Below are 24370 nucleotides of genomic sequence, written 5' to 3'. Positions count from 1 at the left end.
ACGTCAGAACTGGCCTCTTCTCTGACACAGTGAACTGGAATCTGGCTCCTTCCATGGGGTCTAGCTGGGGCTGTGACACAGTCAGGGCGGTGGGTCAGTGTATGTGCTGGTGGGGGCGAGGGGCCAGCCTGAGAGGCTAGGGCTTCCCTGGAGGCTCAGTGGCAAAGAACCTGCCTGCCCATGCAAGAGACGTAAGAGACATGGGTTCGATCCCTGATATAAGCTGGTGTGTGTGTGTGTGCGCGCGCGCGCTACCCTGGCCTGGGGGTCCACGTGTGTCCAACTTTACCTGGTTCCCAGGCTTGTGTGCACAATTGCACACTGGGGTGTGTCTGTATTTGGGGGCATCTGAGGATCAGGGTACCTGCAAAGGGGATGCCCTTGGCTGAAGGTGGCCCTCGAGGCTGTGTTGTGTCTTAGCAGGGAGATATCCAGCAGTCAGGTGGTGCCACACACACGTGGGCTGGCTGTGTCCTTTGACAGTTGGGGGCCTGTGGACGGCGACAGTCTTATGCCTGGATCGCAGTAGGGTCACCAAAGGACATACCTCTCTGAGGACATGTGTGTGGTGATGTGACCCAGCCTGGGGTCTCTGCTCCAGGCTCCCAGAGATGGTGGCACCAGTAAATTTGATGCACTCAGAGGGCATGTGGGCCATAAACACTGTGGCCATCTCCGTGAATTGTAACGGCAGCAGCTGAATGCCCATGTGTGGGCTGGGAGTCCAGGGTGGTTGTGCTGTGTGTTGAGTTGGTGGGTTATCTGGGTATGTGGTTGTGATTTCAGATGGGCTGAATTTCTGTGTTTAGAAAGCAGTGTGGCGCAGTTGCCTTATGGTTCTCGTGGGTGTGTCTGGGTGCTGATAACCCTGCAGATGTGGAGGCTGAACATACATGTGTGAATATTCACCTACACAGGTGTGAATGAGGCTGCCCTAGACGCATGGCTCTGGAGACACAGCCATGTCCATGCCCACCGTTGAGGCTGCCACCCTTCCAAGGCTGTCATCCAGTCCACACAGCAGGTGGGGGTGGGATGGAGGTCAGCGGGGCCAGAATCGCAGCTGGAAGGCTCGGGGGATGTTGAAAAGGCCACTGATGGCCGGCTGGAGGCTCAGGGCGCCCGGCGGGCATGGGCCCTCCAGCGAGAAGGCCTGCAGGATGGCGGTGAACAGGAGGAAGAGTTCGGTCCGAGCCAGGCCCTCCCCGAGGCAGACGCGCTTACCTGGAGGGAAGAGAGAGGTGGCACTGGGCCAGCCGCCCTCCCTGCCAGGCACAGGGGGATCGGTGAGTGGGCAGGGGCGGCCCCAGAAGATACCTAAGGAGAAGGGCAGGAATGCCTCGTGCTTCTTGAACTTCCCGTCCGCATCCAGGAACCGGCCTGGGTTGAACTCCTCGGGTTCTTTGAAGACCGCGGGGTCATGCAGGGTGGAGCCGAGAAGGGGGAAGACCTCTGTGCCCTGCGGTGGTGGTGGTCGCTCAGCCACGTCCGACTCTGCGAACCCATGACTGTAGCCCGCCAGGCTCTGCCGTCCATGGCATTCTCCAGGCAAGAATACTGGAGTGGGCTGCCGTTTCCTACTCCAAGGGAATCTTCCTGACCCAGGGATCAAACCCAGGATCGAATCTTCCTGACCCAGGGATTTCCCGCACTGCAGGCAGATTCTTTACCATCTGAGCCACCAGGGGAGGTCATAAAAAAGCTACAAATATCCAGACTCCCCTGGTGGCCCAGTGGCTAAGAATCTGCCTTCCAACTCAGGGAACACTTGGGGAATGAAGATCCTGCATGCCGAGGGGCAACTAGAGAAGTCTGTACGCGGTAACGAAGACTCAGCACAGCGCCCCCCCAACCCCGCCCTCCCTCCAAAATTCTGGCCCCTAAGCTCTTGGAAAACAGTGGGGACATAAAAAAATATAAAAAACACCCCAAACTACAAATATCCCTCACCCCCAAGGTTTTCAGTTCCTGAGGGCAGAGCACAGCAGTCTGGAGTCTGGGGAAACTGACTCACAAAACATAGCGGCATCATGTTTACTGAGTACTTTAACGGATCAGGCATCTTATTAAGTATTACATATATTACCTCATATATACTATATACACATATTATAATTACAAAGACACACAAACTCACTAAATCTTTTTAACAAGTCTGCAGGTATGTATGAGTGCTCAGGCATATCTGACTCTTTGTGACCCCATGGACTATAGCCGGCCAGGCTCCTCTGTCCATGGGATTTTCCCAGCAAGAGTACTGGAGTGGGTTGCCGTTTCCTTCTTCATTTAACAAGTCCAGGGAACAGTTACTAATATGATCCCTATTTTAAAGATGGGGGACTTCCCTGGCAGTCCAATGGCTAGGACTCTGTGCTTCAACTGCAGGGGACATGGGTTCCATCCTTGGTCAGGGAACTATTAATAGTTGCAAGTTGCGTAACCAAAAAAAAAAGATGGGAAAACAAAGGCTCAGAGATCTTAAGCAACTTGCTTGAGGCAACATCTGGACATGGCTGGGCAGAGCTTATTATTTTTACATTTGTTATTATACCTTGAGGGTATGCTGTGATTAAGCTGTGGCTATCCTAAGCCACTTAGCTCAGAGTCCAGCTTTCTGCCACTATGGTCTTCTGAAGGTGAAGGGTGGGTGGGTGAGGGCTGTCCATGAAGGCATCCCCCTGCTCGGGTTTGGGGAGAGGGGCAGCCCCTTCAGCTGAGATCACAGTCTCCATGTTCCCAAGTCTATGGTGGAGGGTGAACGAAGGTTGGGAATCTGAGGAGGGAGTGAGGGACCTCCTTTACTGAAGACACTGGCTACTGGGGCTCTGAATTGGGAAGGTTGAGTGAGCACTGAGGAGAAGGTCATACTGTAGCTGTTCAGAAAAGAGATTAAAAAAAAGAGAAAGACAGATAGCAATGGTTAAAGCATAGGCTGTGGGCTTAAATCCTACCCCTATTGCTCGCAGTCTGGGTGAGCTTGGCAAATCTAACCTCTCAAGGCTCAGTTTCCTCATCTGTAAAGTGGGCATGATAAAGCTATAGTGTTGCTCTGAAGGTTAAATAAGGTAATACGTGCAAAGCATTTAGAATAATATCTGGCACAGAGCAGGCCCTTGATCACTGATGCCTGTAACTGCTGTTGCCATTATCGTATGGTTATTGTAGCTGCAATGGTCGTTGCTTTACCAATAGTTGCTGCTGTGGGGTACATAGGAGCCCCACTTCCTGCACAGCTCATTTGGTGTTTTGGGGTTTTTCTTTTTGGCCATGCCACATGGCATGTGGGACCTTACTTCCCCGACCAGGGATTGAGCCTGTGCCCCCTGCATTGGAAGTTTGGAGGTCTTAACCACTGAACCCCTGGGGAAGTCTCTCATTTGGTGTTCCACAAGCCTCATTTCACAGATTCCTTACAATTTCAAATTGATAATATTATTGTTTCCGATTTAGTAGAGAAGTAGATGGAGGGCGAAGTGATTAGCTCCAGGTCTCAGCTAGAAAACAGCAGGACTGGATTCTAACTGCTTTGAGTTGGATTCTACAACAAACTCAAGGAGCTGCTTGCCAGAAAGGCACTTGCGGTTTCCAGGGAGATGTCGCCCCCTGGTGGTGCTAGCTGTGAGTTGCTCTCGAATGAAGGGGCAGGAACTGAGTGTGTAGGTGTGGAGGGAAGGAGAGCCTGATAGCCTTTGCAGCGAGGAGGGGAATGGGGAGAGTGGAGGGGAGAGGCCTCCGTTGGCCCTCAATTCTCAACTTGCTTCCCTGCCTGTCACCTTATCTGATTGTCTCAGCCACAACTGGAAGGAGGCAGAATAGCGGGGCACAGAGGAGCCTGGTGGGCTGCAGTTTGTGGGGTCGCAAAGAGTCAGACTCCACTTAGCAGCTCAACAACAAAGAATTAGGATCCATTGGACACACGGGCAAACAGGCTCAGAGACAGCGTCAAAATGCAAGAGAAAATCTACACAGAAGGAAACAGAGGTGCAGAGACAAGGACAGAAAGAGGGGGAGATGTCATCCAGAGAGGAGAGAGAGAGAAGAGGAAGACGAAGACACAGAAAACAGACCAAGATCCAGAAACAAAGACAGCAAGGGACTCGGAGCCAAGGCTCAGGGGAGAGAGAGCCGCTGGATCTGGCTGACTGGAAAACCTACCTGAGGCAGGGTGTACCCCCGGAAGCGGGTGGTCTTGGTGAGGGCGCGGGGTATTCCCATGGGTACCAGTGCCAGCAGCCGCTGCGCCTCGTGCAAAACTGCATCCGTGTAGGGGAGGCGGGCTCGGTCCCCCAGGCTTGGCCCCTGGCCAGCCCCCAGCTCTCGCATCAGCTCCTCCTGCACGCGCTCTGCACGCAAGAAGAGGAGAATTGGAGGTCAAAGGCTGGGCGGGGTCCTTTGATCTCCCCTTGGACATCTCACCTTCTTCTTCTTAAAACATTTATTCATTTATTTAGCTGTGCTGCCCAAATCGTAGTTTCCTGACCAGGGATTGAACCCAAGCCCCTGGCAGTGAAAGCGTGGCATCCTAACCACTGGACCACCAGGGAACTCCCATCTTCTTGATCGGCTATGGTTAGGGGTGAGGCTGGCAGGCAGGAAGGGAGAGTCCTCTGGCCTTCCACAGCCCGGACATCCTGTGTGCTGGGCATCACGTCTCTCTTCTTCCAATTCCCGCAACAATCCTGTGGTGGCGGGGGGGGGTAGCCATTATGTAGCCCCATTTCCCAGATAAGGACACTGAGGCCTGGTGAGCTGAAATTGCAGCTGACTCCATTCCACCAAGGCCACCAGGTCCCAGCTTCCCTGTCATCCCATTCCACTGGCTCGATGGCATTTGATGGAGTGGCCTGCCCCTGAAATGCTGCAGTGCCTTGGGGCACATTCCCAGCCTTCCCTCACCAACACAGCTTCAGGTCTTGCCTGTGCTCTGATAACCCCAGTTTGTTTTTTATCTTCAGTTCTGACCCGGGTTGGATGCCTCCCCCTGGTGGTCCCAGGCTCCTCACACTCAAACTGTCTCCAAATGGGGCTTCCCCAGTGGCTCGGTGGCAAAGAACCCGCCTGCCAATGTAGGAGGCTCAAGTTCGACCCCTGTGTTGGGAAGATCCCCTGGAAGAAGAAATGGCAACCTGTTCCAGTATTCTTGCCTGGAAAATTCCATGGACAGAGGAGCCTGGCGGGCTACAGTCTGCAAAGAGTTGGGCACGACTGAGCAATTGAGCATGAACGCACGGCCTCAGTGTCTCCCCTGAAATAGCTCCTCATCCCTCTGCCCCCATCTCAGGTGGCCTCACGGCTCGCCCATCACCTGGCCAGAGCCCTGGGCCTGTCCCTGGACGCCTCCCTCCCTTGTCATCCTCTACCACCTGCCTACCAGGCCCCCTCTTCCCTCCTCACAGCCTGGCGCAGCCCTGTTCTCTCCCACCCAGGTCCCTGCCCTGGCTCCACCCTGACCTCCTGGCGTCCTCTTTCACACTCTACAACCTACTTCTTCATGACAGACCAAAACATTTTTCTAAAATGCTAACTTGACCTTGCCCTCCCCTGCTCAACAGCCCTCCATGGCTCCCCACTGCTCAGGGTGAGGCGTACAATGTACCACCAAGGCAGCAAGGCCGGAGACATCTCCTGCCTCCTTTCTCATTTCACTGTGCCTCAAGCTGCAGCCGGCAGTCCCCAAACTTCCCGCTCCTCAGACACCCTGGATGTCCGGGCCCATTCTCATCTCCATGCTCTGGCTCAGACTGCCCACTCTCCTGAACATTCTTCTTCTCGAGCTCTCCCTCCTGTTCCCGGGGCCCGGCTGGTGGAGAAGGCTCCTACCTTGGACCTGAGGGTATTTCAGCAGGAGCAGCAAGGTGTAGCGGATCGTGGTGCTGACGGTCACCGTCCCGGCGAACAGCAGATACACGACCGTCATCAGCAGGTTCTTGGTGGTGAATTCTGTGTTTGGGTCTTGCTTCTCCTGGGAGAAACCAAGCAGAGGGACTCAGACAACGCAGGCTGCGGGCATTAGAGATCCAGCACAGCCACGTTTAGGGTATAGGGCAGCAAGGGAAAAGCTTTGTCAGGGAGTTTAAATAAAATGCATGGGCAAGTCGGGTCTTGACATTACTTCTGTTGGCTTGAAATGGTTTAAAAATGAAAGAGTGGCTACGATTAAAAAAACGCAAACAGAAAATGACAAGTGTTGATGAGGATGTGGAGAAACCGGAACGCCTATCACCAAGGGGACACATGAAAGGGTGCAGCAGGGACTTCCCTGGTGGCCCAGTGGTTAAGAATCCGACTGCCAACTCGGTAAACATGGGTTTGATCCCCGGTCCGGGAAGATCCCACATGCTGCAGGGCAACGAAGTCTGTGCGCCACAACCACTGAGCCCACACTCCTAAAGCCCGTGCTCCACAACAGGAGAAGCCACCGCAGTGAGAAGCCCGTGTTCCACAAAGAAAAGTAGCCCCTGCTCACCGCAACTAGAGAAAGCTCAAGCGCAGCAATGAAGACCCAGTGCAGCCACACACAAAAAGGGCAGGGTGCAGCTAGTATGGTAGATGGTATAGACTGCTGTACCTGCAAAGCTACAGACAGGATTACCATGTGATCCAGCAATTCCACTTCTGGGGATTTATTCAAAAGAGTAGAAAGCAAGAAAAAAAAAACAGAAAGCAGGATCTCGAAGGACATTTGTACACCCATGTTCATCGCAGCATTATTTACACACTAGCCAAAAGGTGGAAGTAATCCAAGTGTCCACTGATGGATGAATGCATAAAGAAAATGTGCTATATTTATACAATTCAGCCTTAATAAGGAGGGAAATCTTGTCACGAGGTAGAGCGATAATGAATCCTGAGGACATTATGCTAAACAAGATAAGCCACAAAAGGACAAATACTGGTGGCTCAGATGGTAAAGCATCTGCCTGCAATGTAGGAGACCTGGGTCCGATCCCTGGGTCAGGAAGCTCCCCTGGGGAAGGGAATGGCTACCCACTCCAGTATTTTTGTCTGGAGAACTGCAAGGACAGAGGAGCCCTGCAGGCTATAGTCCATGGGGTCACAGAGATCCAGACCCAACGTAGCTACTAACACACACACATGAGGTGCCTAGAGTAGTCAAATTCATAGAGACATAATGTAGAAGGGGGTGGCTGGGGGCTGGAGGTGGGAAGAAGGGGGAGCTGTCTTTTAACGAGTACAGAATTTCAGTTTTGCTGGTTGAAAAGAGTTTTGGCGATGGGTGGTGATGATGTAATTAATATCTAATACTACTAAATTGTATATTTCATTTCTTTTTTTGACCATGCCACAGTTTGTGGGCTCCTAGTTCCCTGACCAGGAATCAAACTCAGTCCCTTGGCAGCAAAAGCGTGGAGTCCCAACAACTGGACCACCAGAGAACTTCCAAATTTTTTACATTTTAATTTTTTACGGAAGTCTGGTTGATTTATGATGTTTCCAAGATACAGCAAAGTTATACAGATTGTATACAGAATGTATAGAGATTCAGTTATACACACATAACTGAATTATACTACATATATTCTTTTTCAAACTCTTCCATTATAGGTTATTACAAGACATTAAATATACTTCCCTGTACTATACAGTAGGTCCTTGTTTATCTATTTTATATACAGTAATATCTGTTCATCTCAAATATAATTAAATCTTTTTAATTCAAAAAATGAAAGGAAATGGGAATTCCCTGGCAGTTCAGTGGTTAGGGCTCCATACTTTCACTGCCAAGGGCCTGGGTTCAATTCCCAGTCAGAGAACTAAGATCCCACAAACCGAGTGGCATGGCCAAAAAATAAAAAAGTAGGGCCACAGAGTTAAGAAAAAAATTCCTCTCTCTCCATGAACAGGGTGGCTGCATGTATTCAAAGACTGTGGCCCTGAATATCTCCCCTAATTGCAAAGTGTGTACAATTAAAAACTAGTTATTTCCACAGGGGTCATCATAATGTGAATTTTCCCATATGCTGGTTGTTCTCAATTAATAAAAAGGACTTTCTTAGTGTAATTTGCAATTGCAAGGTTTCGTAAGTAAACCATTGTAATTAATAGGAACTGTGCTGTGTGGGCGGGGGGAAGTGACAGTGAGGGTTGACTGCAGCGGGTCAAGGGGCTTGAGGCCTGGGCAGGGGGCTGAGGTTGGCGGGAGGACAAGATGCAAGGGGCTCAGCCCTGCATTCACAGAGGGGCGTGCAGAGAGAAAGAGGGAGGCTGACAGAGCGTCCCAGCTACCCCACCTGGGTGGGGGCCAGCCAGGAGGCCCCCAACCCCAACCTTACCCACCTTTGCCATCTTCAGCAGGAAGGCGTCCACGAGGTCGCGCGCAGGGCCTGCGGCGCCCAGGCTGCCCGCGTGCTGCCCCACCTGCTGGGCGGCGAAGGTGGCCACGGTGCCCAAGTGGCCGAGGAGCTGCGTGTGGGGGCCCGGGAGGCACTGTAGGAACCGGGAGAACATCTCGTAGGTCTGCGGGGAGAACGACAGCTGTTTTCCAGGGGGCCCTGCACCAGGGCAGAGGGGCAGGTGGACAGGGCGCTCTGGGGTTACCTGGAAGACCTTTGGGGAAGGTGGCCGGAGAGGGGTCCCAGCCACTCACCTGGCCCCACGGGGAGCTGACCCCCACAGCAATGCCGCCAGCCGCCCGGACCACGGCCTGGAACTCCTCATTGTCGTAGGGGAGGCGGAGGTCGAAGACGAGGGAGCAGATGATGTTGCAGGTGGCCTGGGCCAGCAGCAGGGAGGGGTCAAACGGCTGTCCTGGGGAGGGGGCACGGTGGGGAGGCCGTGATGGAGACAGGCAGAGCGGAACTGGCTTGGGCAGAGCTGGTCCACAGATGGAAGAGGGGCCCGACACGACCAGAAATAGGCACAGAGGGAGACAGAGACAGCCGACTGAGACAGAGAGAGATAGGGAGGCAGAGTCAGCGAAAGAGAGATGCTGAGAGTCAGACTGGGGAAGAGAGTCAGACATGGGGACTTCCCTGGGGGCTAAGAGTCTGCACTCTCACTGCAGGGGCCGAGGGTTCAACCCCTAATCAGAGAACTAGATCCCACGGGCCACTTGGCTTGGCTTGGCCAGGGGGAAAAAGAGAGAGGGAGTTAGAGAGAGAGAGACTTACAGGAGAGAATAACAGAAAAATAGAGAAAGGCGGCCCAGTGGTAAAGAATCCACCTTCCAGGGCGGGAGATGAAGGAGATGTGGGTTTGATCCCTGGGTCCGGAAGATGTATTAGAGGAGGCTGTGGCAACCTGCTCCAGTATTCTTGCCTGGAGGATCCCATGGACCGAGGAGTCTGGCGGGCTACAGTCCATGGGGTCACAAAGAGTCTGACATGACTGAGCAACTGAGCACACACAGAGAAAAAGAAGAGGCAGAAAGAGTGACGTGACAGCTCTCAGGGAGACAGCAGGGTGGACGGAGGCGGAGGAAGACAGAGGTGGAGTAAACAGAGCCCCCAGCCTGGCCCCGAGGGGAGAAGTTCCTGCCATAGTCGGGCGGCCCTGCTGACCTTTTGTCCCCTGGAGAGCCTCCACCAGACATCGGGCCTCCGCCTGGATCAGCTCCTCGCCTTCTCGCTTCCCCATGCCCAGGTCCCGCAGGGCCAGTGTGGTGAACTTCCTCAGCTGCCTCCATCGCTCCCCGTTGGAGAAGAACACCCCTGCAGAGACAGCTAGGCTCAAGGAGGGACCGGCCCTCCCCCTGATCCCCAGGACTCCTTCCTTCCTCCCAGGGAGGTGCCCTGTCCTGGGTCCATATGAGCCTAGTCCAGGGAGGAGGACTCAGGAGGTGCTCCATCAGTGCCAAACCTTGCGTCAGAGGCTGACCTCCTGGGGAGTCATTAACGGGGATTACCCAGACTCGTGTCTGGATAATTCGCCGAGGTGAATGAAGATGTCTTCCTTTCTTCTCTCTATCCACCTTTTTATTCCTCTATTCACCCACCCATCCATTTATCCTTCCTTCCTCTTCCTCTTTCTCCCTCCCTCCCACCTTTCTATCCATCTATCTTAACATTTATGCAGGTCTTCTCAGCTGGCCCTAGCGGTAAAGAACCTGTCTGCCAATCCAGGACATAAAAGAGAGGCGGGTTGGGGTTGGGAATATCCCCTGGAGAAGGAAATGGCAATCCACTCCAGTATTCTTTCCTGGAGAATCCCATGGACAGAGGACAGAGGACAGAGGAGCCTGGTGGGCTACAGTCTATAGGGTTCCAAAGAGTCGGACATGACTGAAGCGACTTAGCACGCATGTGTGGGCATTGGGTCCAGGGAGGCAGGAGGGAGGAATTGCACTGTTTTCCTCTTTATCCAAGAGACTTGCTCTGGACAGACCCTTCCCTGCTCTGAGCTGTTTCCGCTTGTAGAATGCCAGCCCACAGTGGCCTCCTGGACGCCTCCTTCTGGATGTCCCCTGCCCACCCATCCCTCCACTGGGCCCCACACTGGCCTCAGCATCTCTCCTTGGCTCAGCCACCGAGCATCCCATTCCCTGCCCAGAGTCCTGCGTTCCTCTCCCGACCACCTCCCCTCCCCACTCCATGGCCCCAGCCCTGGTCCAGCCCTGGTCCAGGCCAAGCCCCTCTCTGGACTCCCACACAGGAACCAGAGGACCTTTCTAACTCTGACTCTGTTCTTTTCCAGGAAAACCCAAAGTCTGGCTTGACTCAGGCTCTGCATGATCAGGCTCCGCAGACGTCTCCAGCTTTGTTCCGCATGCACTCACACTGGCCTTTTCTCACTTCCTCAAAGGTGTCAGCATGTCCCCTCTGCCTCTGCCCTAGCTGTTCCCTCTGTCTGGACCACTCACCTCTTCCTCCTCACTGAACTAACTCCACTCAGCCTGGAGGTCTCAGCTTAAAAGTCACCCTCTCTAGGAAGCCTTCCCTGACTCCTTCTATTCTCCCCTCAACTCCCTCTGCTCCTGTGGCCAGTAAAGGTCCCCTCTGTCCTGCTTTCAGGACAGTGCATGCATGATCAGTCATGTTTGACTCTTTGCAACCCCATGGACTGTAGCCCTTCAGGCTCCTCTGTCTGTGAAATTATTTTCCAGGCAAGAATACTGGGTTGCCATTTCCTCCGCCAGGGGATCTTCCCAACCCAGGAATCGAACCCGAGTCTCTGGCGGCTCCTGTATTGGCGCTTCCACAGCGCCACCTGGCTGTGGAAGTCTAGTCTCTCCCTCCATCTCACACAGCTCATCACTTCCACAGTAAAACATGTCATTACATTTGCTACTGCTGCGTTCCCAGTACCCAGCCAGGTGTAATGAAAAGCTGTCAGTCGATGAACGCATGCTTACCTCACCTCCGTGCTTTTGTAGGTGCTGGGCTCTCTGCCTGCAGCACTGTTCCCCTAATCCTATGAGTCTCAGCTCAGACTCTCCCTGTCTTTTGGGAAGACCTCCTGGACAGGCTGGGCCAGGCGCCTCCTCCGATTCCATCAGTCCCAGGGCTTCCCGCAGGCCAGCCCTGACCTCTCTGGCCTGTCACTATCAGGCGACAGGTCTGTCTGCTCCTGACCTGTGCGCTCCGGGAGAGCTGGGCTGAGGCTGTTTACTCACTGCTGTGTTCCCTGGAGCACCCAGCACTGGCCTCCTGCTTTCAATCTTAACACAGACTCGTTTGTACATTTGGAGAGTTTGCCCACTAATTCCCAGTGTCTCAAATGCTCTCCGTTTTCCTCCCGACCCTGTGGCTTCCCCTGGAGCAGTAATAACTACTACAACCAGATAACTAATGAGTGCTGACTTTGAGCAAACTTCAGTACCATTAGGTAATAGGCACTGTTATCATCCCATTTTACAAATGAGGAATCAGAGGCCCAGAGACCCTGAACCACGCACAGATGACCACAGGCCAGTAAATGGTGGCAGGCTCTGAGTGAAGGGACCCAGCAGCCTCCAGCTCCCCTGGTGACTCACCGTGGCTATCGAAGGTCCTGTCCAGCGTTGCCACCATCCCCCGCCCGCTGAACTCCTCGGCCTGACCTCCCAGGGCCTCCTGCACAGCCTCATGCCCAACCAGGACCACCACGCGCCGCCAGGGTCCCAGGTACACGGTGAACACTGGTCCGTACTTCTTACTCAGCTGGGAGCGGGGAGGAGAAGCGTGAGTGATGTGGGGCAGGCTGCTGCCTCTCAAAGTCTATGTGTCGCCATCGCGACCCCTTGTCTCTGGATGAACCACCTAAGAGGAACCCCTTCTGCTTCTGCCTCACCCCAAACGGAAATAGTCCCTTTGGGAGATTCAGTTCTTGTTTTGTACCAGGCTCCCAGCCTCCCGCCCCCAAAAGCTCTCCTTCCCCAAACTCCATCACCCAACACACTCTCTGGTCCCCATCCCCTTACTCTGCAGAGCCCTAACTTCTGACGCCAGGAAGACCCAAGACCCACCATTACTTTCACAACTCAGACATATAGCGGCAAAAATGGGCACGGATGATAACAGTGGGCTTCCTTAATCCCCGCACCCCCAAAAAACTAACCACTCGTTTGAGTCACTGCTAAATCCTCAAATTCTGGGAGCAGATATCACCAAGCACCAGCACTCTTTCTCTCCAAACAAGACCGATACTGGCCTTGCCGGTATGGAGGACCCCAGAATGGGGAACCTCTGGCCTTTCCTCACTTCCCCCCCACCCTGGAAAGGTTGGGGCCACCCCAGCCTTCTTTCTCTCCCCCCCTTTCTCCTTCCCAGGAGCTTCCGGCTCCCTCCTAGCTGAGTTCCATGTATTCCCCTCCCCTCCCCCCAACCCGTATCCCCATCAGTCCTGGCAGACAGATTCCTGGAATCCTCCAGCCTCCAGCTCCCCCGCGTGAGGGGCGGGGGGTGGGGTGGGGTGGAACACCTTCTTTTCACTCTCTGCTCCCTCCTCAGGAGACTCACCTGTGTCTCCCCGCTACCTCTCCCAGTGGGACAAGCCACCACGGTCTCTTCTGCTTGAGGTCTCTTGTCTCAGCTCCGGTTCCCTGCACCCCGCTGCAACCTTCCTAGGATTCTCCCAGTCTCTCTAACCCGGGACCCCTGCCACTCTGGATCCTGCTTCCGACCCCTCACACCCTCTCCAGGATTCTCTGCCTCTCCTAGCGCCATCCCCACCCTAGCCTCCTTTCTCACCATCACTCCCCAACTATCTCAGCCCGGGACCCTTACTCCCACCCCATCCCGGGGAATCCGTAGCCCCTTCGCCTTCATCGTCTAGGATACTCAAGGGCCTCTCTGCGTGGTCTCCCGGTTGGGGTCCCCTCGCGTCTCTTGGCTCTGGCACCCCTCTCACCCCCTCTCCTCTAGCCGGGACGTCACGCGGCCGCTCACCCGCAGGAGCCCCAAGTAGAGCGCCCCCGGCCGGAGTTGCAGGAGGTTGCCCAGCAGCGGCAGAGGCGTGGGCCCCGGGGGCAGGTGGCCTCGGGCACAGGTCGCAGGCAGCACCAGCGTCACCACCAGGAGGAGAAGCAGCAGCAGCAGCGCCCAGGTGCCTGCCGCCTCCATCTCTGCAGGTCTGCGGCTTCTCCGGTTCTCAGAAGCCCCACGCGGCCCGGCCCGTCGGGGGCGGGTGTGGGGCGGCTCCCTCCCTCCCCGCCGGAATCCGCCCGAGGGAGGCGGGGCCGGAGCCTCTCCCGTTGAGTGCGGGTGGGATTCTCTCCCCGCCGCCGGATTTCTTTCTCCCAGACGACTGCCTCCGCCTGGTGTCGGGGACACACTCCTCAACGGTCCTAGGTCCCCCAGGTTCGAGGGGGCGGAGACTGCTCCCCGCGCCCCAGGTAGGGCGTGGACCCACGGGAGGAACCTGCAAGCCGGAGACTTTGGCCGCCTCCTGGAGGCCACACCCCAGTGCCTGGCGGCGACCCCGCGCCGCCCTCCCCAGCTCCTGCCTCCTTCCTCACTGTTATCTGAGTGTGTGTGCTCGCGTGCGGGCTTGTGTGGTGGGTCTGAGCCGGTTTCCTCCAGCATCTTACATCTTCACCATGAACTAAGAGGGGGGACGGGACCTTTAACAATATATAAAATACATAATCAACAAGGACCCACTGTATAGCACAGGGAACTATGCTCAGTATCTTTTAATAACCTGTAATGGATGGCATCACCCACTCGATGGACGTGAGTTTGAGTGAACTCCGGGAGTTGGTGATGGACAGGGAGTCCTGGCGCGCTGCAGTTCATGGGGTCGCAAAGAGTCGGAGATGACTGAGCGACTGAACTGAACTGAATGGAAAGGAATCTAAAAAAGGAAAAAAAATGTATATATATACACACACGTACATATATATTTGGGCTTTGCTGGTGGCTCAGACAGTAAATAATCTACCTGCAAGGAAAGCTCAGGGAGACCTGGGTTCGATCCCTGGGTCGGGAAGATCCCCTGGAGGAGGGCATGGCAACCCGCTCCAGTATTCTTGCCTGAGAAATCCCATGGACAGAGGAGCCTGACGGGCTACAGTCCACGGGGTTGCAAAGAGTCAGACACAACTGAGCGACTAAGACAGCACAGCGCAAGTGTGCGCGCGCGCACACACACACACACAATATACTTATATATATGTTGTTGTTGTTCAGTCGCTAAGTCGGGTCCAACTCTTTGTGACCTCAGGGACTGCATGCAGCACGCCTGGAGTTTGCTCAAACCCATGTCCATTGAGTTGCTGATACTATCTAACCATCACATCCCCTGCCCCAGCTTCTCTTCCTGCCTTCAATCTTTACCAGCATCAGGGTCTTTTCTAATGAATTGGCTCTCTGCATCAGATGGCCAAAGTTTTGGAGCTTCAGCTTCAGCATCAGTCCTTCCAATGAATATTCAGGGTTGGTTTCCTTTAGGATTGACTGGTTCGATCTCCTTGCTGTTCAAGGGACTCGAAGGAGTCTTCTCCAACACCACAGTTTGAAGGCATCAATTCTTCGGTTCTCTGCCTTCTTTACAGTCCAGCTCTCACAACCATACGTGACCACTGGGAAGATCATAGCCTTGACTACATGGACCTTTGTTGGCAGAGTAAAGTCTCTGTTTTTCAACACACTGTCTAGGTTTGTCTTAGCTTTCCTACCAAAAACCAAGTCACATACACACACATATATATAAAATATGTAACCAACAGGGACCTACTGTATATCACCTGGAACTATACTCAATATCTTGTAATAAACTGTAATGGAGAAGAATCTGAAAAAGAAAATACATATACATGTGTACCTATATATATATTATATATTTATATATACATATGTAATGTATATATAAATATGTATGTGTATATATAGACACATGTATATCTACATATATTAATTATACACATATATATGTATGTAAATGGGCATGTGTAACTGAATCCCTGCTGTATACCTGAAATTAACACGACACTGTAAATCAACCGTACTTCAATAAAAATTAATTAGTTAACCAAACAAACAAGAAAAAATAAAGAATCTAGGTTCAGAGAGCCTTAGGCCACAGAGCTAACAAAGGGGCTCAACTAGAATTTGAACTCAGGCCAGTCTGAATGATTGACTAAACCATTCATTCACTTCACAGTATAGCACAGTGGTTAGAACCATGGTGTCTAAAGCCAGACTACTTGAGTTCACAGCCTAATTTCTCTGTGACTCTGTTAACTCATCTGTAAAATGGGGATCTGTTTTAGAATTAAATAGGTAAGTGTGGGAATTCCCTGGTGGTCCAGTGGTGAGGACTCTGGGCTCTCACTCCTAAGGGCCCCCTGTTCAATCCCTATTCGGGGAAATAAAATCTCATAAATAAGAGGCCAAACATAAAAGAATATAAAATGATAGGTATGTGTGTGAGAAGGTGAAAGTGAAGTCGTTCAGTTGTGTCCAACTCTTTTTGACCCCATAGACTGTAGCCTGCAAGGCTCCTCTGTTCATGGGATTTTCCAGGCAAGAATACTGGAGTGGGTTGCCATTTCCTTCTCCAGGGGATCCTCCTAACCCAGGGATGGAACCCGGGTGTTCCGCACTCTTTACCATCTAAGCCACCAGTAATGTGTGTACATAGTTTAAAACAGGGCCAGGTGCCTATATAACAAATATTAAACAAGTGCTGACTAATTGTTACAGCGGTCTAATTGTAAATAAGACTTTGCCAGTGCAGCTATGAGTAACAGAGTGAACCTTGCCCTCTCAGAGCACCTACGCCTGTGTAAAGAAACTTGCAAATTAAGACAATTTAAGGAATCTCAGAGGCTGGCCAAGGGAAAGGGCTCCTCCAGGCAGAACACAGTTACAGTGTCAGATTCATGATGTACCCCAGCACCTGGGGCAGCGCTTGGCATACAGTAGATGCTCAATAAATGTCTGTTGCATTACAGATTGAATGTAGGGGATGAGGATGTTGAGGTTGACAGGGACGTCACGGAAAAGATTTTGTGTTTTATTTCTAATGAAAGGGGAAGCAATGGAAGGGTTTCTAGCAGGAAGTTACTCTGTTTGCTTTGCATTTTCATCTAGCATTTTATTAGGAAAACTTTAAAACATACAGTAGACAGCAGTATATTCACCACCTAGCTTCCACTGATAACATTTCAACTGTCTTTCCTTTGTTATGGATCTATTCATCATGTCTCATCAATTCATCTTTTTTAATGCATTTCAAAGACAGTTGCAGACACCAGCATCCTTCACTTCTAAACACATCCGCATGCATATCATAACTAGCATGCATCTAGCATGCTAGAGTTAATGTTAGTTTACAGGTCATTCCTTGCCACTTCCCAGGTAAATCTACACACAATGAAATGCACACATTTCCACACATGAGTACATCCTCCGTGTGACCCCAAAATCCTATGGGGATACAGAGAGTTACCATCATCCCAGAAACCACCAGGCCTCTTCCCATCACCCCTTCAAACATTCATTTTCTCTTTGCATTTTTTTCTTATTTCTTAAAAAAAGATTTATGTATTTATTTTACTTTTTGGCTGTGGCGGGTCTTTGTTGCTGTTTGCAAGCTTCCCCCTAGTTGCAGGGAAGCGGAGCTACTCTCTAGCTGTGGTGTGTGGGCTTCTTATGGCTTCTTTTATTGCAGAGCAAGAGCTCCAGGGTGCATGGGACTCAGTAGTTGCAGCACGAGGGTTCGGTATTTGAGGCTCGTGGGCTCTAGGGTGCTGGCTCTGTAGTTTGGCACACGGGCTTAGTTGCTCTGCGGCGAGTGGGCTCTTCCCTGATCAGGGATCAAATCGGTGTCCCGTGCATTGCAAGGCCACTCGCAGTGAAAAGTGCAGAGTAGTAACCACCAGGGAATTCCCCTGTTTTTGCATTTCAAAAGATCTTTCTGTCTGCCTTTAGAAGAAGGGACTGTTGGGGAGTGGGGAGCAGGGGAAGAAAAAGCTGGGAGCCCAGTGCAATCAAGGTCCAGGCAAGTGATGCTAATGGCAGGGAGCAGAGTGGCTACCAGTGAGAAGAGAAAGAAATGGATTTATTTTGAATGTATTAATACTTGGAGGTAGAGTCAGCAGGGTTTCCTGACACAGTTGGTTTGAAGGCGAAGGAATTCAGGTTGATTCTGTCATGTACTCACAATTCTAGAGAGTAAGGAGAGACTTTTTATTCCAAAAAGACTGTTGCAGTAGAGGGGACAGAGTCTATTGCAAAGACAGTGAGCAACCTCAGAATGTGATAACCCAGGAAAATGTATTTTCTAGTGAAACCAATGCGTTCCCTAATGCTTTGTTTTTGTCCTCAGCAAGTGGAAACATGATGCTTTCCTTTTACAGAGGTGAGAAGGAGACAAATAGAAGGGACAAAGAGGTGGAAAACTGGTGAAGCAAGTTTTACTGGAGGAAGGGGAAATCAGGAATTCTCTTTTGTTCCCGAGAAGTTTAAGATAGCTGTTAGCTATCCCAGAAGAAGAGCCAAGTGGACAGGCAGGTCAGACGTTGGACTTGGGACCTCCCAGGACCCTCTGGAACAGGGCAAAGGAAAAACTTAAGGACTCACACCCGCTTCATTGTAATGAAGTGTAGGCCAGCCTCTTTCCATTTCTCTCTGATTTCAGGAGACACCTTTGGGTGTCAGAGGCTAGAATCGAGACTGTAGAGAACATTTGGCCTTTTTTTTTTTTTAATTTTGCTGCACCTTGCCATGTGGAACTTGCCCAGAACCAGGGATCAAACCCACAGTGGAAGCGTGGGTTCTTAACAATTGGACCACCAGGGAAGTCCTAGCCATGTTTTGAGAGAAAGGGCTCTGGCCTAGAATAGAAATTTCAAGATTGCAGAGGTCTAAGGGTCTAATCACATTTTAAGATGAACTTGACTGCAAATTCCTATAGTTCATAAGATTCTAAAGATTCTCAAGGTTTCAAGACAAGACTTTCCACCACCGTGGTAGTTAAATTCAAGTCCCTCGTGATGGCCAATGGGGCCCTTTTGGGGGATATGTCCACTGGCTGCTGTTTGACATCATCTGGGCCCACTCTGTTCTATGCTGAGAATGGTCCACTCATCCTGAGCACTGGCCTTCTTTCAGTGTTTTAAACAGCAGGCTGGCCTCAAGGTCTTTGCACTAGCTCTCTGCCTGAAATGTTGGCCTAGAGATTGAGACTGGTTCATCTTCTGTTCTCAGCTTAAATGCCAGCCCCCTCTGGAAGAGATGACACAAGCAGAATTCCCTTCATCTCCAACCCATCCCAGACCTTGCTATAGTTTATAAAGTAAGGTACTTAATAAATATGAAATGAATTAATATTTTCTAAGCCTCTATAATGGGCTTTCCTGGTGGCTCAGACAGTAAAGAATCCACTAGGAGTAGGGGAGACCGGGGTTCGATCTCTGGGTCGGAAGATCCCCTGTAGGAGGGCATGGCAACCCACTCCAGTATTCTTGCCTGGAGAATCCCCGCATGGACAGAGGAGCCTGGCAGGCTGTAGTCCACGGGGTCACAAAGAGTCAGACACGACTGAGCGATTAAGCACCTACAATAACAATGCCTGGCACAGAGGCAGTTTTGAATGTGTTTATTAAATATATACAAAATTGTCTCCATAGCTTTTTATCACTACCTGGAAGCATCTTTTGTTTCAAAAAAATAGTATTTATTTATTTGGCTGTACCAGGTCTCCAGACCACCTGACCTGCCTCTTGAGAAATCTGTATGCAGGTCAGGAAGCAACAGTTAGAACTGGACATGGAACAAAGACTGGTTCCAAACAGGAAAAGGAGTACCTCAAGGCTGCATATTGTCACCCTGCTTATTTAACATATATGCAGAGTACATCATGAGAAAGGCTGGGCTGGAAGAAGCACAAGCTGGAATCAAGATTGCCAGGAGAAATATCAATAACCTCAGATATGCAGATGACACCACCCTTATGGCAGAAAGTGAAGAACTAAACAGCTTCTTGATGAAAGTGAAAGAGGAGAGTGAAAAAGTTGACTTAAAGCTCAACATTCAGAAAACAAAGATCATGGCATGGGATCTCAGTGCAGCTCCAAGTATGAAGTCTTAGCCGCTGGACCACCAGGGAAGTCTCCTGAAGTATCTTATATATTGATTCACATTTTCATTCTGCCTTCTCCCTCCAGAATATGCTCTCCATGAAGGCAGGAACTTCTGTCTGGTTCACTGATGTGTCCCCAGTGTCTGGCACACAGTAGGTACTCAATAATTATTTTGTTGAATGAGTGATTTGAATGAGAGATTTGCTAGTCTCTCAAATTCCTCTAAAGAGCAATCAAGTTTTCCAAAATCTCAGTCTACAGAGCAAAGATTCCGAGATTCCCAGGGTAGATTCTTCAGTAACTGAGTAATCTCTGGTAGATCCTATCTCTCTTTCCCTGGACCAGGAGATGCTCACGTATCTTATTCAGTGACTGACAGCTGACCCTGTGCTCCCCTATATCAGCTACTTCCCATCAGACACCCTCCGGGTGATTTAATTTTGTATTTTTATTTTTTGGCAGTGCTGCGTGGCTTGCAAGATCTTAGTTCCTTGACCAGGGATCAAATCCAGGAGCCCTGGGCAGTGAAAGCATCAAGGTGTAATCACTGGACCACCAGAGAATTTCTCACTGGGTGACTTTAAATTTAGTCTACTATGATGGATTTTAAGAGACTGCTCTGGGGGTTGTCAACCCCAGGGTTCCAGCAGGCTGTGTGGTGGGTGTGTTCTATAAGTTGCTGGGGCTTTATTTTGCTTGGATCCTCCAAGCCTTACAGTTGTAGAACCTGATTTGCTATCTGGTGGTGGTGAGCCATGGCCCATCTGCTCTCTGGCTTATCCCTTGTCCCAAATATTCTTTCTCCAGCTCTGCTTAGTTTCTTTGCCTTCCCTTCTGCAAAGCTACCCCACCCAGCACCCAGAACTAGGCAAAGGGGAAGTTTAAGATGAGTCTTGCTTCCTTCCTACTATACTGGGCCTAGGGTTTCCCTGGATTCTAAGAGCATCCTTGGCTGTGAGTAACATGAGGAAAGGAAGGAAAGTGAAGTCGCTCAGTCGTGTCCGACTCTTTGCGACCCCATGGGCTGTAGGCTACCAGGCTCCTCTGTCCATGGGATTTTCCAGGCAAGAATACTGGAGTGGGTTGCCATTTCCTTCTCCAGGAGATCTTCCCAACCCAGGGATCGGACCCGGATCTCCTGCATTGCAGGCAGATGCTTTACTGTCTGAGCCACCAGGGAAGCCCGAGTAACATGAGGGACTTGGCTATGTCACAGTCCACAGGCAGTGATGTTCTTTGGCTTTCTATTGCTGTCTCCCGTCCCATCCCTCATCCATCCGCTCATTTACTGTCTCATCCACCACTTCATCCCATGCTCTTGAAACCAAGTCCCCCTAAAACCACATTCCCCTCTGAGTTTATGATTATTCAAAACTGTGTTCTGTTTGTTGTCTGGCTCCTGTTCCTGTCAGGATTGAGGAATATCGAAGAAAGGGGGATTTGAAACTGAGCAGCACACTGTGGGGCCGTCCTAGGCACGAAAAACCTTCTATGTCCCCCATTTCTTGTTTGTTAGAAAAAAGCTTTAGTCTCTTAGGCCTTCTTGGCATTCCAAAGAACAGACTTCAGCAGTTGCTAATTAGGGAAGTGAGGGGATGCAGAGACAAGGGAGGAGCAGATAAGCAGGAAAAGTAATGATATCTTAAACAATGGTTTGTTGGTTCTGTGCATAAAACAGAGTCCTGGTTCCTCCTCAACGGATACACACAACGATCTGTGCATATCTTTGAGTTTTCTGCAGACACTAAGAACCCCCAACCCCTACTCCATAGGTGGAGGATGGTGACTACCTGGACCACAAACAAAGTAGACACTAGACTGCCTGGCACCAGAAGGTTGATGATTAAGATTCCAGAAACATCACCCTGTTACCTGACCATCAGCCAATCAGAAGAAAGTCCATACACTGCAACCCTCACCCCAAATGTTGCCTTTATAAATCCTCCCCTGAAAGCCATCCGGGAGTCTGGGTCTTTTGAGCACGAGCTGCCCAGTTTCCTTGATTGGATCCCTGCAATTGGCTACCTGATGTACTTTTTCTTCAAACAACCTGGTATCAGTAGATTGGTTTTGCTTCATGGTAGGTGAGTGGACCCAAGTTGGCTTCAGTAACGCTCTTACCCCATCCTCTCTTTTCCTGAGACCCTCGATGTATCATACCCTGTAGTGGGGCGGGTGGTGGGCGGGGCAGGTAAAAGTAACTGCCCCTGCGTTCAGGAAGGCAGCCAAGGGCTGAGATAAAATTGTAGGTCTTTCCTGCCACGGCTCTTGCTCCCTTCCCTCTATCTACAACTGCATCTGATTATTATCTGGCTCCATAGCTCCTCTGTTCTGTTTTGGTTTTGTTTTGCCCTAACTTTCACATAAGGTTAACATCCCTCCTCCTCTGAGCCTTTCTCAAAATTTTTATGTATCTGCTTGCACTGGGTCTTCATTGCTGGGTGAGGGTTTTCTGTTTGTTGTGGTGCATGGATTTCTCACTGCAGTGGCTTCTCTCGCTAAAAAGCACAGGCTCTGGGCATATGGGCTTCAACGCCGCCTCAGTAGTTGTCACGCACAGACTCAATTGCTCCGACGCGTGTGGAATCCTCCTGCACCAGGGATCGAACCCATGTCCCTGCACTGGCAGAAGGACTGCCATCCACTGTACCACCAGGGAAGTCCCCCTTTTCTGTTTTAGAAATAATTATTTCAAATACACAGATGGGAGAGGTGTTTTTTTTAAGCAATTTATTTTATTATTTTCTGGCTGTGCCATAGGCATTTGGGATCTTCGGTACCTGGTCAGGGATTGAACCTGGGCCTCCTGCAGTGAAAGTATGGAGCCCTAACCACTGGACCACCAGGGAATTCCCAAGACAGGACAGATTTTGAAGAACTGTCATGATTCAGTGTGTCTACACATTTTATTATATGTTACCATTTTTACCATTTATTTATTTAGGGAAAGAAAAAAATTTCTAACTCAGTGTGTGCGGGTCTCCTGTATCCTCTTCTGTACCACCAGGGAAGTCCCCCTTTTCTGTTTTAGAAAGAATTATTTCAAATACAGAGATGGGAGAGTTTTTTTGTTTTCTTTTCTTTTTTTTAAAGCAATTTATTTTATATCCCAGATGTCATATTTCTACCCCGCCCCTCCCCCCCCAGGGAAACCACTCTCTTACAGTTACTATTCTGACATAACTTTTCATTCTTTTACCACATATGTGTGCATCCAACACAATATTTAGAAATCTTTTGCAGGTTTAAGAACTGGATACGCAGGACAGCACATACCACACACATATCTGTCTGCAACTGGCCTCTTTTTCTTCTATTTTGGGGTCACTCATATCCAGTCAAGGCAGCTTTGCTGCATTTGTTTCAGCTCCAGGCAGGCAGTTCATGGAACGGCTTTGACAGTTTCTCTAGCACTGAATCTTTCTCTTGGTTAAGAATTTCCTCATTTCAAGTGCCTGAGTCACGAGGGTTTGGTTCCTTCTGCTTTGCAGCATTTGGTTTCAATCTCTCCCCTCCTATCTTTCCTTTGGATCCAACCTAATCTCCTCTAAGCTCCTGGCATCCAGGCCTCCAGGCTCCCATCTACCTTCCATTTGAAGCCAGAGAGGGTCTTTATTTATTTTATTTTTTTTTAAATTATTATTTTTTGGTTTTGCCGCATCGTGTATGGGATCTTCTCTGACCAGTGATCATACCTTCACCTCCCTGCAGTGGAAACACAGAGTCTTAACCACTGGAAAGCCAGGGAAATCCCAGAGAGTCTTTAAATTACCCATCTTTGATCATTGATCTGATGCTGGTTGTGTTCCAAGCCCAGAGCTGGACAGGGTCCAGGGCAGGGGCGGGGTTCATCTTCCCCACCTAGCAACATCCGACTAGGAAGACACAGACATAAGTGGGATGAAAGTGTACAGTCTCAGCAGCTGACTTTGGAATTCTCTGAAGGAAATGGCAACCCACTCCAGTATTCTTGCCTGGAAAATCCCATGGACAGAGGAGCCTGGCGGGCTGCAGTTCGTGGGATCACAAGGGTTGGACACGACTTAGCGCTGTCTTTCTTTCTCAGGGGAAGAACTGGCTTGGTTGATGTAAGTATGTGGTTTGGCCAGTTGGTCAAGTTGGGGTGGGGTTGGGGGGTGGGAGTGGGGAGTGCGGGGTGGTAGGAGGCTAGGATGGTGTGGACTAGTTTTGCATTCAAAAGGAACAGGAAGAGTCTGGGGAGATGGGCTGGAGGCTGGAGTGTGAGCTTTGAAGGGCTGGAACCTCCAGTTTGGAAACTTTTGAGAACAGGAATTACCTGAATTCAAGTCTCTGTCTTGCCACTGCCACAGCTCTCTGTGTGATTCTATTGTCACGCGAGTGTATGTTCCTCGATTCTTTGTCTCGTCACAACAAAGATTTGGAGTGACGGACATTAAAGCCCCCTCAGCGAGTCACAGCTCTCAGGTCTTGGATAGACTGTGTTATAGCTCTCAAGTCTCAAATGGACCATGTTATAGCTCTTAGACAAATTAGTGTTACAGCTCAGTGTTACAGCTCTATTTTATTTAGAAGATAGCAGGAAAATCCATCTTTGAGTCGTGAGGGCACCTCGATCTAAAGAGATGAGGAGAAGAGTGCCCCAGCGCGCAGGGGTGCGGGGGGTGTGTGTGTGTGGGGAGAGAGAGAGAGAGAGAGAGAGAGAGAGAGAGAGAGAGAGAGAGCTGGCTCTGGCTCCTCTATTTATATGTTTATCTCTCCCTGGGCCTGTCCTATGTAAACTGGGCCAGCCAGGAGTGGTGTTTGTTTCACCTGAGGTCCTCACTCCGGTCCTCGGACCTTCTTTTGTTTCATTTTCGCGGGCTTTTCCCTTCCTTGTCTGTGGCCACTGCCATTTTGGACTCCTCTTCCCTGTTCTACCTACCT

At 50.8% G+C, this 24370-nt stretch overlaps 1 protein-coding gene across 1 annotated transcript; it reads right to left on the bottom strand.

Moving 5' to 3' along the window:
• On the bottom strand, window positions 1–13499 carry CYP2S1 (cytochrome P450 family 2 subfamily S member 1). The gene is made up of 9 exons (XM_068992411.1): window positions 13326–13499; window positions 11933–12098; window positions 9522–9671; window positions 8609–8769; window positions 8299–8478; window positions 5821–5962; window positions 4156–4343; window positions 1318–1459; window positions 1–1224 (listed from the first exon to the last, which is right to left on the bottom strand). Exons 1-9 carry the CDS (start codon window positions 13497–13499, stop codon window positions 1043–1045), a joined length of 1485 nt encoding a protein of 494 aa, XP_068848512.1. The 3' UTR covers window positions 1–1042.
• Window positions 13500–24370: the final 10871 nt, after the last annotated feature.

This window comes from Capricornis sumatraensis, chromosome 20, assembly GCF_032405125.1.
Source record: "Capricornis sumatraensis isolate serow.1 chromosome 20, serow.2, whole genome shotgun sequence".
Classification (NCBI taxonomy): domain Eukaryota; kingdom Metazoa; phylum Chordata; class Mammalia; order Artiodactyla; family Bovidae; genus Capricornis; species Capricornis sumatraensis.
The sequence above is the reverse complement of the archived record's forward strand: the minus strand, read 5'-3'. Positions and strand labels throughout refer to the sequence as shown.

What these genes read in the sequence shown, in the direction of transcription:
- CYP2S1 (XM_068992411.1), bottom strand. Translation starts at nt 13,499, where the DNA reads ATGGAGGCGGCAGGCACCTGGGCGCTGCTGCTGCTGCTTCTCCTCCTG. An exon ending in TCTACTTGGGGCTCCTGCGG is followed by an intron (nt 12,099 to 13,325) that starts GTGAGCGGCCGC and finishes CCCCGCTCCCAG; the next exon opens with CTGAGTAAGAAGTACGGACC. An exon ending in TCCTGCTGAAGATGGCAAAG is followed by an intron (nt 5,963 to 8,298) that starts GTGGGTAAGGTT and finishes GGTTTCTCCCAG; the next exon opens with GAGAAGCAAGACCCAAACAC.